Genomic DNA, 18,907 nt, shown 5'->3' with positions numbered 1-18,907 from the left:
CTGAGCCTGCGCGTCTGGAGCCTGTGCTCCGCAATGGGAGAGGCCACGGCAGTGAGAGGCCCGCGTACCGCAAAAAAAAAAAAAAAAAATGCATCTGTATTAAGTGAGGAAAAAAAGTAGGAAGGACCAAATTTTAGAAGGTATTAAAACTAGGGAAAAAACAACCCCAAAGAGTTTAGTTTTTGAAAAATGTATGCATCTCTTTTATTTTTCTCTTCTGATCGTGGATTGGTAACAATGTCATTGGGCTCGTCTGCAGGTAGAATTTGGGAGCCCCCATTCTAGGAGTGGCTGAGAAAGAGAAACTCTGCTCAAAATAGTATAGGGGAGAGCTAATCATTTTCCCTCTACCCTTCTAGATTCTTGGCTGACACCCCCCCACTCCCATTAAAAGCCAGAGTAACAGGAGAAAAAACAATTTTAATTATGCGCATACACACGGGAGCCCCACAAAAATATGAGGCTCAAAAGGCAGCCGGATGATTGAGGCTCATATACCCTCTTGAACTGAGGAAAGGACCAGGGGTCTAGGGCTTCAAAGGGGAAAATGCAATTTACAGGAAAGTGAGAAGAGGAAATGTTTGGGACACAAAGGTTGCGTGCCAAGCAAATAAGTCTCTCAGGTGAAAAAGTTATCTCTGGTATTAGCTCTCTTCCTGGTACAAGCCTCCTTCTAATGTAAATTTCCCTTACAAATGGGTAATTAATACTCAGTTTTCAGAGTTTCTCCTGTGTCTGCAGTTTCTCAAAAATATCAGCTCAAAATAATAAATATACCAAAGAGACATATTTGGGGATGGCACATTCTGCTTCCCTTCAACTGAGAAAATGCAGAGCTAGTCCCAAGCAGCCTTTGCTGGGGGCCCAGAAAATGAAAAGTGGTCACCAGCTGAGGCATGGGGTAGCCGTGGGGCGGGGAAGGGGACCATTTTTTGGTATTCCTTTATTCATTCATTACCTCTTACCAATCCACTTTTTTCCTTTTTAAACCTGTTTAGCCTATCAGCTTATCACTGTGGTGATCGCGGCAGCAGGAGGTGGGCTTCTACTCATCCTGGGCATCGCACTGATTGTTACCTGTTGCAGGTGAGTGCCAAGAGTCCACATTTTTAATTCTCCTTCTTTGCCTGTGCTAAGCAAGGGTCATTTTTACCCTTTTTAAAGAATGTCTGGGGTGGTTTACAGTATTAAATCGTAATGAATGACTGAACCATTTAAAAAAAGGAAAAAGGGAAATTCATGATAGGTAGTACCATCTGGGAAAGAAAAGGACAGCAAATGGGATTTCTACTAAAAGAGCACAGGCAACAGAAGAAAAAGATAGATTGGACTTCATCAAAATTAAAACTTCTCTGCTTCAAAGAACACTATCAAGAAAGTGAAAAAGACAACCCACAGAAGGGGAGAAAGTATTTGCAAATCATATGTCTAATAAAAGACTTGTACCTAAAATATATAAGGAATCTTTACAACTCAGTAAGAAAAAGGTGAAACCGCAGAACGCATTTTGGGACTTAGTAGAGCTAAGTAGAGTGGGTTCTTCTGTCTTGGTGCAGAAAAAATTCAGCAAAGTGATAGATAAGGAGTGATTTATCAGAATAGGATGCTTGTGAGGTTTACAAGCCTGCGGGCAAGAGGGTGCCACACTAAGAACTTAGTGGGCTACAGTTTTATAATCAAAGGAAGAATGGGGAGGGGGAGAAGACCATTGTTGAGTGGATGTCAGGCTTCCATCATCAGGTCCTCCTCCACATCAGGCGGGGGAGTTTTCTTGTCCCTACATGGTGAAGCCGGGACTGTCATGGCACTATTTAAATAAGCAGAAGGGTGGTAACACATGCTAAAAATGGTAAATCATCTCAGGTTTTAGTATAATGTCATGTTTTCCCTGTATGTTTGTTTTTAGTGCATGCAAAGGAGCGTGTCCTAGGAATTATTCACTTACTGACCTTACTGGGCAGGATGTGGGTCTCATTTTACCATTGTTTTACTGTTTGGGGGCATGTCTCAAGCTTCTGTTGCATGGTTTTGTTGCTAAGCAAGCCAGCTTGGTTTTGTGGTTAAGTAAACCTGCTTTCTTGAGTGATCATTAACTTACAGGGGTTTCCCATGCTTTTTTCTTTACTTATCCTTTAGTGGGATTAACTATTTAATCACCTGTTTTGTCCCTTTACTCTGTCCCTATCAAAGGCAACCCAATTAAAAGTGGGCAAAGAACTTGAATAGTCATTTCTCCAAAGAAGATACACAAATGCCCAATAAATATATGAAAAGATGCTCAATGTCATTATCCATCAGGGAAATGCTGTCAAAACTAACATCGGATACCACTTCACACCCACTAAGATGGCTACTAAAACAAACCAACAAAAAACAAAAAATAACAAGTGTTGGTGAGAATGTGGGGAAAGTAGAACGCTCAGACACTGCCGGTGGAAACATAAAATGGTGTAGTCACTTCGAAAAAGTCTGGCAGTTCCTCAGAACGTTAAGCAGAATTGCCATCTGACCCGGCATTTCCACTCTTACACCAAGAGAAATGAAAACGGGTGTTCACACAGAGCCATGTACACAAGTTTTCATAGCAGCATTGTTCGTAATAGCCAAAAGGTGAAAATAACCCCAATATCCATCAACTGATGGATAGATAAACAAAATGTGATATATCCATACAATGGAATATTATTTGCCATAAAAAGGAATGAAATACTGAAACATGCTATAACATGTATGAACCTTGAAAATAGTATGCTATGTGAATTAAGCCAGTCACAAAAGACCACACATGTATGGTTCCATTAATTTGAATGTCCAAAATAGGCAAATCAAATAGAGACAGAAAGTAGATTGTCGGTTGCCTAGACCTGGATGGGCAGGCAGGGGGAGAACTGGGGAGTAATGGCTAAGGTGTGTGGGGTTTCTTTCTGGGGTGATGAAATTGTTCCAAAGTTGCACAACTGACGGTTGCACAACTCTAAAAACCATTGACTTCTACACTTTTTAAATAAAATTTTTGGCTGTGTTGAGTCTTCATTGCCGCACACAGGCTTTTCTCTAGTTGCGGCGAGCGTGGGCCACTCTTCGTTGCGGTGCACGGGCTTCTCATTGCGGTGGCCTTTCCTGTTGTGGAGCACAGCCTCTAGGGTGCGCGGGCTTCAGTAGTTGCGGCACGTGGGCTCAGTAGCTTTGGCTCGCGGGCTCCAGAGCACAGGTTCAGTTGTGGCGCATGGGCTCAGTTGCTCCGCGGCATGTGGGACCTTCCAGGACCAGGGCTCGAACCCATGTCCCCTGCATTGGCAGGCAGATTCCTAACTGCTGTGCCACCAGGGAAGCCCGACTTTTACACTTTAAATGGGAAAATTAAGAAGCAAACAAAGACGAAAGGGATTGCCTGGAATATTTAGCAGTGGAGAGGTGGCAGGCATGTGGATGAGCAGACAGTAGTAAACTTGGCTCTAGGCTTCCTGGACAGCAGTGGGATTGGGTTTCGATTGGAAAAGGAAGAAAAAGAAAGGAATTGGTTCCCTTCTCTGTGGTTATTCAGATAAGGGAAAACTCAGACTTTTGATTTAGATGATAATAAATGGCAGGAATTATCCTGACGTAGCAGATGGAGGGGACCTACAAAATAGCAAGTTATCTTTTCAACCATTGACCTGAAGGACATTTTAAGATATCCTCTATCTCCAGGAACGCTGCAGAGAGCAAGCTGCTCCAACTACCCATCCAGGAACGCAGGCCTCATGGTTCAGCCCATGCCTGTCATTTACAACGTTGCAATCAAAGCATCAGAGATAAACTGTGTGAGTGGAAATAAAACTCTGGGTAGGAGACTAGGAGCTAGAGAGATAGACTCAGTGCTCCAGGAAACAGAAGCCTCCTATCCGCTCAGTGTCCTGTGCCAGGTGGTGTAGCCTTCTGGGGAAAGAGAGCCTGTGACTACTGGTCCCTGGGAGAAGGTCGCAGTAAATCAGTAAGTCATTGTTTGAAACAAGATGCTTCAGCCCCCAGGGAGCAACACAATGGCAGGTCTGTTCTCAACTCGTAAGAAGGGACAACGCCTAAGCCCCGTGCTGGACATTTGGTTTTAAGATCCTGAATGATTTGGTGCCTTCCCTAGAACATTTATTTACAGGAAAGCGAGGTGTAGAGGGAGGAAACTCCAGATTATCTTGCCCAGGACAAATATCACTAAAAATGTCTGATTCGAGGCCCATTACAGAAGGTGAATAACACATCCTCCAACAGTTTCCAGTCAGAGAACTCTCACCACTAGGGAACTTGTCCTAGGGTTTCCCTGCCCCGCTGACATGAGAATCTGTATGGGTATATACACAGGTGGGCATTTCTGCAAACAAAACATACCGTTTTCATGGTTCGTGAAGTAGCTTCATGCAGTGGAACAGCACTGGCCGGGGAGTTGGGAGGCCTGAATTCTGTCCTAGGGTTTCCCTGCCCCGCTGACATGAGAATCTGTATGGGTATATACACAGGTGGGCATTTCTGCAAACAAAACATACCGTTTTCATGGTTCGTGAAGTAGCTTCATGCAGTGGAACAGCACTGGCCGGGGAGTTGGGAGCAGGCCCCAGCTTTACTAGTAGCAAACTGTGACCCCAGGACAAGTCACATCCTTCACAAAGCCAGAGTTGCCCCATCCCCAGAGCTCCTCAGGCAGGTTGGGAACTGCTGGACTAAAGAATCCTAAAGGCCCTTCCCGCTGCCAACATCTTATGAATTTATGACTCTTGTTTCCCTGGCTGACCCCACGGTGCAGCGGTCTCTGTCCCCCAGAACAGTCTAAATCTGCTCCACTGCAGCTGTCTTTGTCCTCTCTATCCCCGATAACCTGACCCTTTGGGTTGGAGGATTTTTTGCATCTTTTTTTTGCACCTAATTGCATTTTTATAGGCAAATACTAAAAATAATAACAACAATAATAACATTCCTCAGTGGGCAGCTACAAAAAAATATAGTGGTATCTTTAGGTCTAATTTTCCTTGCAAAAAACTAGATGGTGCTTTCACATATAGCATTTCTTCACAGAACTTATTTCAATTTTCAAAATTTTTTTACCTTGCAGAAAGAATAAAAACGACATAAGCAAGCTCATCTTCAAAAGTGGGGATTTCCAAATGTCCCCATATGCTGAGTACCCCAAGAACCCTCGCTCACAAGAATGGGGCCGAGAAGCTATTGAAATGCATGAGAATGGAAGTACCAAAAACCTCCTCCAGATGACGGATGTGTATTACTCGGTGTGTATTCCCATGCCCAGGTGACCTCCTGGCTCCAATTTCCTCGGAGAATTAAAGGGATTCTGTTTTTTTCTGTTTGTTTTGGGGGTTTTTTTGTTCTGTTTTTCTGGTCTTGACACGTGGCTTGTGGGATCTCAGTTCCCTGACCTGGGATTAAACCGGGCCACGGCAGTGAAAGCCCGGAATCCTAACCACTAGGCAACCAGAGAACTCCCAACGGATTCTGTTTTGTTTTAGTAAAAGCACTCCAGCTCATTAAAGGTTAAAAAGAATGGTGGCCTACGCCTCTTATTCACATAGTTTAATATTCAATTTACTTACTATCTATTTGCATGGGATTTATTAGTTCCAACATTGAGATACGAAGAGTATTTCCACAGAGCACAGTATGTACTTTATGAGGTTGCAGCAATAACCTTCCTGTCACTGAACTTGCTTTTAAGTTACAGGATTGGAAGGTAAAAGATAGAGAAAGAATTTAATGATATTTAACCTTTGGCCCTTTCATTTTTATCTCTTGCCTGCCATGCTTTACATCATGTGGTTGGGTAGTTGAAACCGAGGGATTGGGAAAAGGTATAAAGAGAACAATTCAGTGTCATCCTCAACCAGCACTTGTCAGAGGTTTGGAAGATTCAATAGGTCTTTAATAATTTGCTACGTCCAGCCCTGGAGTGCATCATTTGGAAAGATGAGAGACCACCTTGAACCCTTGCTTCTTCTGTCCCACATTGAATAACCCATGTCATATTCCCATGCCTGCTCAGTTCTTTCATGTTACACTGCATCAGCCATAAAGCAAACACAGGTGGTGATACCTGAGCTGAAAAATAAACAAGTGACTTCTCCTGCCTTGCGGAGCTGTTAGAAGTATAGCAGTAAACGTGAAACCTTGCCCTAAGTTTTCAAGGGACTTAATAGCTTTAGGCAATCCTGTTAACAGACTGAACAACCACTCTGGTTGCTATGGAGATTAACCTGCACCATTCAGACTTTGGATGGGAGGAGCATTCGTGCTAAGGAAGCTGTAGTTTCAATGGACTCTGAAAAATTTGAACCTGGCCTGGAGGAAGAGCAAAAAGAAATAAGGGGACAGATAAATGTAGATACAAAGATAGATCTAGTTTGAATGTTTCCGTTGATATTTCTGCATAGGAGCTTTGCTTTACCCTCTGTTTGTCAGGAAAGTCTTTTTCCTCTGATAACTGCAGCCGTAACTAAGCAGGTATCTCTCCCAGGGGTACCCACACACTTACAACCTTCACTAGGGGCTCCTCAGCCTCCAGGCAGCACCAGGACAGAGCAACTGACAGGCCTACAGCATCACAGGACCCACCTTTGCTGCGCGTTCCCAGGCCATTAGCTGAAGAGTTGTCTTAAGTAGATGCACTCACAAACTTACACGAACCCCATTTTCATTTCAGATAGTAGGCTGAGCAGTCTGTAGAAGCAGAGCCTAAGCTGTCACCTGAGGGAGTGGGCTGTCCCTCACAGTGGTCTCAGGTGTACACTGGGCTCTCCTGGGATCCACATTATAATAAGCAGAAACTAGTGTTTTGTTTCTATAAGCCGACATTACTCCCTGAAGGAGGGCCTCCTCAAAGTAGCCAGGGCCTTCCCCAGGGGCTCCTTTTGCGTTAGGTAGGTAGTCACAACCCACTAAGCTGGGATCTGGTCAGAGACACCTGAGAATCAGCTGGCCTCCTGCTTTGGGGTCCTAACTCCACCTCCGACAGGTGGCCTTGTGAAGGTCAGCCCCCCATTCTCGGCAGGGACAATAGCGTTCTGCTAATTACCAGAGAGGATTGAAAGCCATTGTGCTTCGCAGAGAAACTCTTTTTTAAAAGTCAAAATGATAATCAGATAATAATTTCTCTTGATAATAATCAAGATAATAGTTAACCCAGGTCTTGTCCTACGTTGGTCTAAAATCACTGGGCTGCTCTTGGGACTTCACTGGTGGCGCAGTGGTTAAGAATCCGCCTGCCAATGCAGGGGACACGGGTTCGAGCCCTGGTCCGGGAAGATCCCACATGCAGTGGAGCAACCAAGTGCTCAAGCCACAACTACTGAGCCTGCGCTCTAGAGCCTGCAAGCCACAACTACTGAGCCCACGTGCCACAACTACTGAAGCCCGCGTGCCTAGAGCCCGTGCTCTGCAACAAGAGAAGCCACCGCAATGAGAAGCCTGCGCACTGTAACAAAGAGTGGCCCCCTGCTCGCCACAACTAGAGAAAAGCCCGCGCACAGCAACGAGGACCCAACGCAGCCAAAAATAAATAAATAAATAAAATTTAATAAAATAAAATAAAAATGACTGGGCTGCTCTTGATTACATAATGTTTCTAAAAACCCCCTTTTAAAATATGGGCAAAGGGATGCCAGGTTCCTTAAAGAGACGACCTGGGAGGTCCTGACTTCTAGGTCAGACCTTGCTCTGCTATGTATAGCTGCCTCCATCTTAAATTCATTAAAATATAGCATTCATTGTTTCTTTTTTCTTAACTATTAATTTTAAACCCAAGAATAATAAACTGACTTTTCTTCTTTTCTCTTTGGCCACCAGCCTACAAGTGTAAGGAATCCTGAACTTGAACGAAATGGACTCTACCCGGCCTACACTGGATTGCCAGGATCACGGCATTCTTGCATTTTCCCTGGACAGTATAACCCATCTTTCATCAGCGATGAGAGCAGGAGAAGAGACTACTTCTAAGTGCAGCAGAGAGAGGGGCCCGTTGCTGCGACTGCACCAGCGGAGCACCTCCCGCCACTCCCAGGACTTGTGCAGCCACACCTGAGCGGCCAGTGGAGAGGGGATGGGTGTGGGGGGGTGTGACCACAGTGGAAGGGGACAGCTGGAGCCCGTGGACGTGGAGCTGCAGGCTGCTCATCCGGCACCTTCATTGCTACTGTGAATGTGAACACGGGCCAGTACGGTAGAGTCCCCGCATGACTGCAGCTTGGCCGTGGCTTCGGGGTGACTGTTAATTAGGGCTGATCATCAGGCATCGGTGCAAGGACCCAGGTTTTCCTTAGTTTGCACTTTAGTAAATGCAAAAATAGGGAGGGAGGTCTCCTTTTGGTTGTTTCTCAAGACTGCTCCAGAAAGAAGGCCTCTTCTACTCGGGCACTTCCATAGGCCTCAATTTGGTGATTCATTTACAGCAAAATACTGGCTCTTTTGTTGTTTTCCTGCCCAGTAGCTACGTGCTGAACAACAGATGCCGATGGACATACCACTAGTGTTTGGAGATGCTGGAGGTTAACACACCCTCCTAAGTCGTCTCGTGCTACGTTCTCCAAACAAACCCCCAAAATGAGAAACTGAAATTTGTGAGGCACAGCACACAATTCCAGTTTGTTCTCTTTAGTCAAGGTGACACATTTATCTAGGATTTTTTTTTTTTCCCTTTGCAGTTACATCTGGATCAGGGCAAATCAACTTCCATTTGGTTCCAGTTAGAGGCATCCAGCTGCCCCATAGTGAGGCCCAGCAAGCACCAGACGAAGGCCCTGGTGGAAGGGTGCCACCCCTGAGGGCACTGCATGGTGCGTGGGCTCTGACCTCCATCCTTGAGGCCGAGGCTGCTACATGTGGAGTAGAAGTGGAGAGCTCAATGCAGGTTGGGTCTGAGCTGGTACTTCACCACTAATGGAGAAGCAGCTTTTGTTGTTGCTGCAGCTGAACATGGTTAGGGAAACGGGCTGAATAGGCGTATTCGATTTTCTGAAACACCAGTGCTTTGGGAAGCCGGGCGTGCGGTTCCTGAGGAAGAATAGGGAGCTGGGCTGGAGCCACACGTGAGCCTGCTTACCCACCAGTGCGGCATCTTTGCTTGTAGCCCCGATCTCGTCTGCAAACTCAGTGTCGGTTGAGTGGTTCAGCCAACCACTCAAAGCTATTTATTCGTTGAAGAAATAACTTATTTTCTCTCAAACAGTAATTTGTAACTCTTTGTACTACTACGGAGTTCCCTCCAGAAACATGGGTATAATTCAAGTCAGCATTGGAGAACTAAAGACTTCTGGCCAGTTAGGGAGTTGAGCATTTGCCTTGGGGAAGGAAATTCCACGCGTCTTACTTACGGTGGCTGAAACGTGGGTCCTGTGAGGGGGGCATATCCAGTGCTGTGCCTTTAACTGCTGCTTGTGGAACTGTGATCATTCTCATCTGCTTTTGAACATTCTGGTTCGGGATGAAGTGAAGAGAACACAGAGGTAAAAGAATTGTTCCCACCCTGAAGCTCGGAGCTCAGCGGCACCCACACTTCTGGAAATGGTGCAGCCTTTGGAGACGGTTCTGTCCCGGGCATGGTTGTTTCTTCAAGGTTCTCTAAGCTCTTCAGAATGAATCTAATCATTAGTCTTACGTAATTCTCGTCCAAACAGTTTTAAGTGCAAACTCCTGAGTCCTGTGGTCTCCACGAGTCACCATTTCCCTGCTGCAGCAGGAGTTCTAGTCAGCTGTGATACCACTTAGTAGTTTAAATTGCATTCATCTCATGAGATAGATACAAAAAGAATTCTGTTTTGTTAGTGGGTGCCAACTTAAAATTTCAGAGCATCCCCTTTTAGAAATCTCGGGTCTGGCCTCTCTCCGTGCAACCGAACGGCCGTCTGTGCCTGGTGGTCTCCCATCTAACTGGAGAGCTCGAGCACCTGCACTCAGCACACCTGAGCCAGCAGGCTGGGGCCCGAGGGAGGCGGCTGCTTCCGGGCTTTGGCCGCAGAGCCTCGCTTGCCCCCGGGACCCGGAGCCACAATGGGGGCTGTCCCCAGGCATACACGCCTGCCGCCTCCAGCTGACCTCACAGCTGACAGATCATTGCCTGTGCCAGGGCCAGAAGCTATATGCTTCACAACGTGAAGCATTCTGTCCCCAAAGCGTCCTGGAGCAGAATCTCAACATCCAGAAAAGAGTGTGCTGTGAGTTCCAAGAATGCTTTCCTGGGAGTGGCTTTTGTGCATGTGAAGTGGATTAAGAGTGCTGTTTTTCCTTTTACTGTGAAAAAGGGAGGCCCCCTGCAAGGTTGAGTTCACATCTATCTGCAGTTTCTAGAGGCTTGCAGGGTTGGGGGCGGGTGGCAGTGCCAGTGCCGGCTGCTCGCCTGGGTAAGGAAGGGAGAGGCTGGCTTTGTTCCTGCTTGGGGTTAAATACCTCTAGAGGGTCCTCCCTGAGCCGAGACACAGCTGGTGGGGCCGCGGCCCCTGGGATGGGGGACAGGCTGGATGCACCCCTGGTGAGCAGAAGCCCTCGCCTCCGGCACAGGTGCTGTGTCATCTCCCGTACCTGGAGTGTGCGAGCCCTGTGCACAGAAATGCCTGGGTCCTGCGCGGGAGCCCCACAGCTGGCGGCGCTGGAGGAAGCTGCCCATGAGACACTCAGACGTCTGTAGGGAAGAGTGAGGCCGCGTGGAACCCCATGTCCTGCAGCACGCCGGAGCACGGTGACTCACAAGGCAGGGCGCTGCTCACCGGGGCCTCCCAGCATCTGCAGGTTTTGTCGAAGCTCCAGAGGGCCTTATTTCTGGTGTCTTTTCCTCTTGCCCCATGAGCCAGCCCAGGGCACTAGAGACAATTTAGAAAAGCCTAAATAGTCCCAACAGGCATCTCATGTGTGCCCACCACACCCAGGCTCTGTGCAGGGCACGTGGCCTCACCGCACCCTTGTGAGGTGGGTGTGAGAGAGCCCATTTCTCGGACATGGGACCCTTCAGAGGGGATAAGCACCTTGCCTTGGAGGGCCAGGACTCAAACCTCCTGCCTGGCTTGTTCTTCTCGCCGTACCTCTTGCCTCACCTCCCTGGCAGATGCCTCACCATCCAGTGTCAGAGAGAGCTGGAGAGAGGGGGCTTAAAATAAAAGTTGTTTATTTTAAGAACTTTATAATATTATTAAGCAGTAACTAAACTAATGCCATGAAGTACAGAAGCAAAATGTTGAAACAGTCCTTTCAGGTCTGTTGTTACATGTATTTCTTGGATGCTTGAGGTCGTCATCAGGATAACAGTAGCTGGCTCATGCTTGTTAGCAAGAAGCGTATTGGTACATGGCTTTGGTTGAAGGAGGTGTATGGTTATGACCTGGGTGTTTGACAGACACGGCCAGACTTAGACATCTATCTGAGGGCTGCCTTGCCCTGCTCCCGTGGTGAGGCCATGTTTCCCACGTATTGGAAGCATGTTTTTGTGAACATGATCCGAATCTGGAACATATTCTGTTGAAATGTCTTAAATGCTGACAAATCTTCCTCCTTTGACAAAAGTTTGTTTTCAGAAGCAGCTAAGTGATTCAGAGCCAAGACTGCTGAGTGGATAGTGTAATCAAGCTGGCTGATAGCATTTGAGGTCAAAAACTAAGATGTAACCGTTAAGTTCTTGAAGAGGTCATTCTTAATGTTGGCCCAAATGGGAGGGCAACATCTTTGCAAGATGAGGCTGGATGGCTGCCCGCGAAAATGTCGTTGAAGGATGATATTCATTCAGATGTGAAAGTTTCCAGAGCAGACACGTCAGGGTCACTCCTCACATGTGGCTTCTTGGGGCCTCCATTAAGCCATCTTGCCCACTGGTGGTGCACCCAGGTGGGTGCCTGTAACTCCATGAATGCTGCCTGCAGAAGCAAGAATGTTCAGGCCAGCTGCTTCTGGCTTAGTTTAGCCTAACACACCCCAAACTAGGGTTTTGACCCATGGTTCTAAGATACACTGATTTCAAAACTAGAGCACTTCTTTGGAGAGAGGAAGAAAGCAAAGTTCAGTATCTCAGAATTTTGTATCTTATTGAAAACCACCTTTAGTATCAGAGATATTTTTTCTGCGTGAAAACTTTTGTGGGGATTAGAAGGGACATTTCATTTCCTTCTTCTTGACAAAGCGGCATTCTGAGGTTCTCATGTGCATTTTTGGAAATAGATACGGTTTTGTAGAGTTGGCTGTTAAGTATATGCTCTTTTTTCTTTTTCTTTTCTTGGCTCCCCAGAGAAGGAACCTGGTTAAACTACTAGAAAGATTAAAGTTTTAAATGTCAGTTAATTTGTTGTGCTAAAGTATCTTTTCAAGAGTGTTATAATCCATCCTATTTGGTGTGAAGTGCTCACAGAAAACCCTGTGAAACCAAAGGGGACAATTGAGGTCTAAAAAAAGACATATCTTAGACTGGCTCTGTTCTCGTGGCATTTTAAAGAGGATATTTAAAAGGATTTGCATATTAGATTCTAGCTTTATCTTTTTGTTCTTGGATACATAATAATGTACTTCAGGTGCAGAGTTCTTGGATAGGAAGGATGGGACTAGACAGGGATGGGATGGAACCTGTCTAGCTGGGAAACTAACCCAGGTTTCTGTATTACTTCGCCTGTTTCTTAAAAGATCTCTCATCATGGGTTGCTGTGAGTTTTGTTAATGTTTGTGTTGCTGGAGTTATGGTTAAATGAAGCATGTAGCTGGAAGATGAACTTCTGAGTTTTCACATTGTCCCAGATTTCTCTTTGCAGACCTTTAAACCTTAGCCCCTGGTTGATTGTGTTAAATCCATTATGAGAATGTTATTTAAAGTTGTATTATAATTGCAACCTCCACGAATTACTCAGTACTGTAGCAGCAAAGTATTTGTAAGAATTCGATTATTTTTATACTTATATCCACTATAAGTCTGGCGTTCTAGTCAGTAAAATGATGCAATAAAATCAATATCATTTTCACTGTGTTTTTCTCGTGATAACAAACCAACCACAGCAGAGTGCCACAAGTTCATTTTTATGAGGGCATCGTTTAAACAATGGAGCTGCACTGTGAACTCTTACATGGCACAAGTGAGGAAATATGCTTCTGATGATGGATGGATGGGCAGACAGATCAGGCATAGCACCTGCTTTTGTTTACTTTTCTTTCTGCTGGTTGGAGAGAGCCAGTAACCAGTTTTCAGACATAGAAGATTTCCTCCTCAATGCCTCCCACCATCACTCTTTATATCTTGCAGGAGAAGGGAGAGTAAGCATACCTGTGCTCTACGGTGGAGAGAATCTAGAACTTTAAGGTGGTAGGCCGTGGGCCTCAGACTTATGTGGCCAGTAAATGTGGCCACTTGGCTGATATTTGTTCATTAATTAATTGCTTATTTGAGATTTGAGTGCCTTTTGTGGCAGGGATGGATGAGCCTTTCAGATGCTTTATGACAGTAACCTTGGCACTAGGAGAGGCCAATAATGGCAGCTCAGGACATGACGGTGACCTTTTGGCGGATTAGATCGGGGTTGCAGCCCATCAAACATCTATGAATGGAAATAAGCAGCAGCACTTTCCTCTCCTGACCCGACTCCCCCTACGCTGCTTTCTGTCCCACCATTTAATCCGCACCTGAGACCTTAGCAGAACCCAGTACTGAACCTCGTTCATGTTCCTGCCCAGCTCAGCCAGACATTGTAAACATCACAGCATTTCCATACCCACTCTCCCCTGGGAACTGTTTAGGACTGAAAATGGGAGGACCTTCTGCTGTCCACCCACAAGCTGGCCCTAGTACTTGTCCTACCTGTGCATCTCACCTTGCAATGTGCAGCCTCCACCTCAGGAGGTGATTTGCCAGTAAGTAAAAATCTAAAAACTATTTGTAGACCCTTGGACTTAAAGGACTCCAGCAGTGCACAGTCATTTTCCAATTGTCTGAGAAGTAATGAAAGGTAAGGGGCACAATATATAGATTATATAGGGCAGAGTCCTCCTGTCTTGGATATTGATCAGCCAGGACAACTTTAAACCCCCAGAACTGGATGGTATCGACATGAAGCCACCTGACGCAGCAAGCATGAACTTCAGATAAGAAAGATACAAGGGAGAGGCCAGGGAAAAGAAATGCAGGTGGATTTTTATTGACCTCATAAAAACGTACAGCATCATCAGAAGGCCTGGGCTCTAACAGCTGGTACGAGACACTCCCTAACAGTTTCTTGGCTCTTTTTCCCAGATCATGACGTGAGGCCTGAGTCCACTCAGCTCTCTGAGCCTCAGTGTCCTGATCAGGGAAGTGGCGATAATAAGTGTTGCCTCCCAGAGTTGTTGTGAGGATGAAAAGGGAGAATTCATATGGAAACACTCTGCAAACTCCAAAGAAACATAACACAGATGGGTTCTCTTCAGTAGGGCCATCCTGTCACCGAAAGAAAGACAGACAAGTACAGGATTAATGTGTCATTTCACTAGTAACTGGTCCTGAAGACCTCGGACTTGCCATCCAAGCTTTCTTTTCATTTCCCCTTCCCTCCTTCTCCAACCTGCTCCCCATATCATGATGGGATTAATGGGTTAAAAATCGTAAGCTCTGTCCAGGTAGGAACCAAGTCTGTCCTGCTCAACATGATATGCTCAGTACCTGGCACCTAGCAGGCATTCACTAAAACAAAGAATAGGTGAGTGGGTAGATAAATCGTCCAACAGAAGAAGTATATTGAAGTTAAAGTTCCTGGAGACCTAGCCCCCCACCCCCGTAGCTGCACGCTGACGACTAGCTGACGGCAGATAAATATGTAGCTACGACATGTAACTGAACAGGAACCCTTAGCAAAGATCTCTTATAGCAAAGTTCAAGCAGGCATTTGCAGACCAAACACTAAAGATACACTAGAAAGCCCTTCACCTGATGAATTATGGAACATCTATACAATGAAATACCACTCAGGAAGCAGAAGGAGCAAACTACCTCAACAGGCAGCAACATGGATGGGTCTCAGAAACATTGTGCTGAGTGACAAGAGCCAGCCATAAAAGGGTACACACTGTATGATTCCATTTATATTTCATTCTGGAAAAGACAAGATCATTGGGGCAGAAAACAGGTGAGTGGTTCCCTGGAGGTCGGGAAGGGGCTTTCTGCTGTTCACCAAATATTTCCAGCTTTCCTCCTGTCAGGCACCTGGTAGCCAAACTTCCCCACCCGCTTTGAAATATGGCCGTGTAACTTGCTTTGGCCAAAGAAATGTGAAGGGAAGTGAAATGTGTCGCTTCTGGGAAGGCACTTTTAAGAGCTGTGTGTGGTGGTCATTTCTCTTGCCTCAGCAGTCATGGAAATATCTATTCAGATGGAGCCACTATTGGCCTGGGACCCCGTGACTAAGAGGAACATGGCCTCATTGCTGACTGGGCTTAGACAAGAACAAGAAAAAACGTTAACACTGCTTATTACCCTTGAGTGAATTGCTTGATTCCTAGTTCAACACCATGGAACATTTATATCATTAAAATTCTTCAACTAAGTTGTTTCAGGTTTGTTTTATAATAATTCAAATCAGAAACACTTATTGAGTGGCTAATATTTTCCAAGCCTGTTGTGTGAGAATTTGTGGTATGAATGAGCTTTTGAACCAGAATAACCTAGATTTGAAACTCATCTCTACGGCTTATTAGCTGTGTGCCCTTGATACATTTCTTAACCAAACTGATCCTGAGTTTACTCCTCTATAAAGTAGCAATTGTGATAGCTCCTAATTCAGAGGTATGTTGAGATTAAAGGATAGGATGTCTCTAAAGTGTATCTCAGTGATGGGATACATCATTTAGCTCTGAGTATGGGATGAAGCAGGCATTGAATATATGTGTGTTAGGCTCCGTGGTAGGCATGCTTGAAGCAGCTGTCTTGTTGTTCATATAAAACTAGAATATTTATTCCTCTGCCCTTCCTTCCTGCTTATTTCACAGTAGTTGTCAAACTTTATTGTAAGGCATTATCATAGGAATACTAGTACCGTCAAGAAGATAAAAGTTGTTTGGGGAAATGTGCTAAAACTTTATAATCCATGTAGAACTTGATCTATATTTAGCGCAGTGATAACTATATTAATCGAAGAACAAGGTCCATCTTTTCTGTTTCTCTATACCCATCACCCTCACCGTGGAGTATCCTGTCCCTCACTTCCTTATCAATTGGTCCCCATTTCACATTGAGGCTAATTGCTTTCTAAAGACCAAGGGACTGGGATATAGTCATCCTACCTGGGAAAATAAGGACAAGTTTCACTGTTACTCATAGTATCATAGACTGTGAGACCTGGAAATCTTTTCAGTGAGGTCATCTAGGCAGTGGTTTTCAAATCCTGCCCGTGGAGGGGTGCTGGTCCAGGAAGAAGTCATCACTGGGAGGAGGCCAAATGCATGGAATAAGTAGTGAGTTTTTCAAAAAGCTTAATTTATTCAATGTAAATACAGTCTCATTGGGCTTCCCTGGTGGCGCAGTGGTTGAGAGTCTGCCTGCCGATGCACGGGACGCGGGTTCGTGCCCCAGTCCGGGAAGATCCCACATGCCGCGGAGCGGCTGGGCCCGTGAGCCATGGCCACTGAGCCTGCGCGTCCGGAGCCTGTGCTCCGCAACGGGAGAGGCCACAACAGTGAGAGGCCCGCGTACCGCAAAAAAAAAAAAACAAAAACAGTCTCATTATTATGAGACAATGTCCCTTCTACTTTTTTTAGTTATAAAAATATCCTTTATTTTATGAAAAAATATAATAGCAGATGGCAGTTTATTTGTTAGTACCCATGCTTCATCAGCAAGCACCTCTGTCAGTCCCCTCCACATCACTAGTTTGGGACACATCACTAGTTTTTTAAAACCTTTAAATCTAGGAACCACTGACCTGGTCCAGCCCTGGATTTTACAAAAGAGGAAACTGAGCCCCAGTGAGGCTGAAGGCTATTACTTTTCCCAGCGTTTCCCAATGTCACTGGTTGTACTTTGCAAGACAGAAGCATCGTCATGCAGTGGGATAGAATAATGCAGGTTTTAGAGACAGATCTAGATACAAGTCCTGGGCTCCAGTGAACTCCTCACTAGGATAATGCCTTGAAAAAGCTATGTCATTCCTACATCTTAGTAGTTGTTGGTTTTTTTCCATTTTTAAGACCAGGTTAGTGTCATGTATATAAAGGAAGTCCCCTTCGAGAGGGTTGAATCTGGCTGGTCTCACACTTCTTCACAGCAACATGCAAAGCTTGAAGGCATGAAGCAATGTCTATAAGGTTATCCTCTTAGTCAAAGCAATAGGCAGAGATCGTCCAAAAGAAAAGATTTCAGGGAACCCAGCACCCAAGAAAAACCACTCCATAGTGAAGTCCTGCCAACCAAGAGAGGAACAAAAACACTGAATTGGGGAATGGAGAAGCTATGAGGGATATGTGTTGGCTCTGGTTAGATAGAGAATTAAGACATGGAATTAAGAAAATGAAAGAATTAAGATTTGGAAATAGAATATAAATGTTACAAAACCCTGACAAAGTAAAAATAATGTAAGTAACAAAAACAGAAGGTATAGGAGAATAAGATGCTCTTTCCCTTGTTTTTCATAGCTGGTACATCAATCCATACTGTTTAAAGTTAAATAATAAGCTTTTTAAAATAACATATCTATTATGGATTTTCACAGTATTTTTTTCTTGATCTTGGAGGAGTGTCCTTGGAATTAATATCTCTTAAAGACATATTCTTTTGAAGTTTAGCAATCATTTGATTTTCACTTCGGCTGATTTTTCTTCTGTTAATTCAAATTAAAAACTAAATGTCTTGTTCCAATTGAAAAATAGTTTCTATTTTGTGATCTGATGCTTAAAAAATTATACCTACTCACCTATCTATCTCCGCCTATTCTCTCTCTCCCCCACTATCCGTCTACAAGCATGGAGAGAGCTGTCTCACCTGGCATCCTCTAAATGTTAACGCTGGTTACTGGATCGTGGGTACTTTTCCTTTCTTCTTTATGCTTTTCCGTGTTGATTGAATTTATCTTAACAAACATGAGTTATTTTAGTAAGAGCAATAAAAGTATTCATTTAAAAAATGAAATGAGGACAATAATATGTAACTTTCAGAACTGTCAAAAGAACGTATATGTGTGTATATATATGTGTATATATATGTATGTATATGTGTGGATATAGACATACAGATATAGATATGCTAACAGAGTTCTTGGCATACTGTAGGCACTCAGTAAGTGCAAGGCACTATTGTTATTACTTTCTTGGAGAGAGAAAAGTGTTAGATCCTGACTGAAGTAATCTCCTGTGTTAGTTGGGGTTCTTGGTTGCAGAGATGAGCATCCAATCTGTCTTATTAAAGGACATCAGATGTCTCACAGAATCTCCAGGAGGGACTTGGAAGATCCCCAGAGGAGAACAATGGCCAGATCACCTTGCGGGAATGAGCCCTCCAGCAAAGACAACCCCTCTGCCACCACTGCTCCACCCAGACCCCACAGCTTACACCACTGCCCCCAGGCATGATACTGGCACCTTAGGTTTCTGCGTCTGAAATACAGAAAAGTAGACACCATCTGATGCTGCTACCTTTTATTTCCTCTTCTAAATACAAGTCATGTGCAGGTGCCTCTGGTTTATGGTGCTAAGTCATAGGCCTGCACCCCCACAGACAAGAGAGGCTGTGAAAGCAAGGTCTTGGTCTCTGCCATCTTGGTGTGGCAGGACTTGTGCTGGGGGAGATCCCCAAGTACAGGAAGGGTCGTCCAAGGTGCTGAGTGGTCTCAAATAGGGCAAACCCTCCTAAGTATCGACCGTACCTCCTAAGTATCCCTTACAAAGCTTGGTGAGACAAAGACCAAAAGGATTCCAAGAGCACTTGAAAATTATGGTATATTGGTTCTTTTTT

At 44.9% G+C, this 18,907-nt stretch overlaps 1 protein-coding gene across 6 annotated transcripts in view; it reads left to right on the top strand.

Moving 5' to 3' along the window:
- HEG1 (heart development protein with EGF like domains 1) overlaps nucleotides 1–12,946 on the top strand; it is a 104,972-nt gene extending 92,026 nt beyond the window's left edge. For 5 of the 6 annotated variants that reach the window (XM_055084854.1, XM_055084849.1, XM_028492921.1 and 2 more), the window contains 3 exons: nucleotides 999–1,086; nucleotides 5,084–5,258; nucleotides 7,825–12,946. In XM_055084854.1, coding sequence (XP_054940829.1) covers nucleotides 999–1,086; nucleotides 5,084–5,258; nucleotides 7,825–7,974 — 413 coding nt within the window. In that variant the 3' untranslated portion in view covers nucleotides 7,975–12,946. Of the gene's footprint in view, nucleotides 1–998; nucleotides 1,087–3,690; nucleotides 3,804–5,083; nucleotides 5,259–7,824 lie in introns of those variants that run through there. The other variant, XM_055084851.1, reaches the window with a different exon arrangement.
- The last annotated feature ends 5,961 nt before the right edge of the window (nucleotides 12,947–18,907 follow it).

This window comes from Physeter macrocephalus, chromosome 1 (genome assembly GCF_002837175.3).
Source record: "Physeter macrocephalus isolate SW-GA chromosome 1, ASM283717v5, whole genome shotgun sequence".
Lineage (NCBI taxonomy): Eukaryota > Metazoa > Chordata > Mammalia > Artiodactyla > Physeteridae > Physeter > Physeter macrocephalus.
Note: the sequence above shows the minus strand (reverse complement) of the source record. Positions and strands in the feature narration are given on the sequence as shown.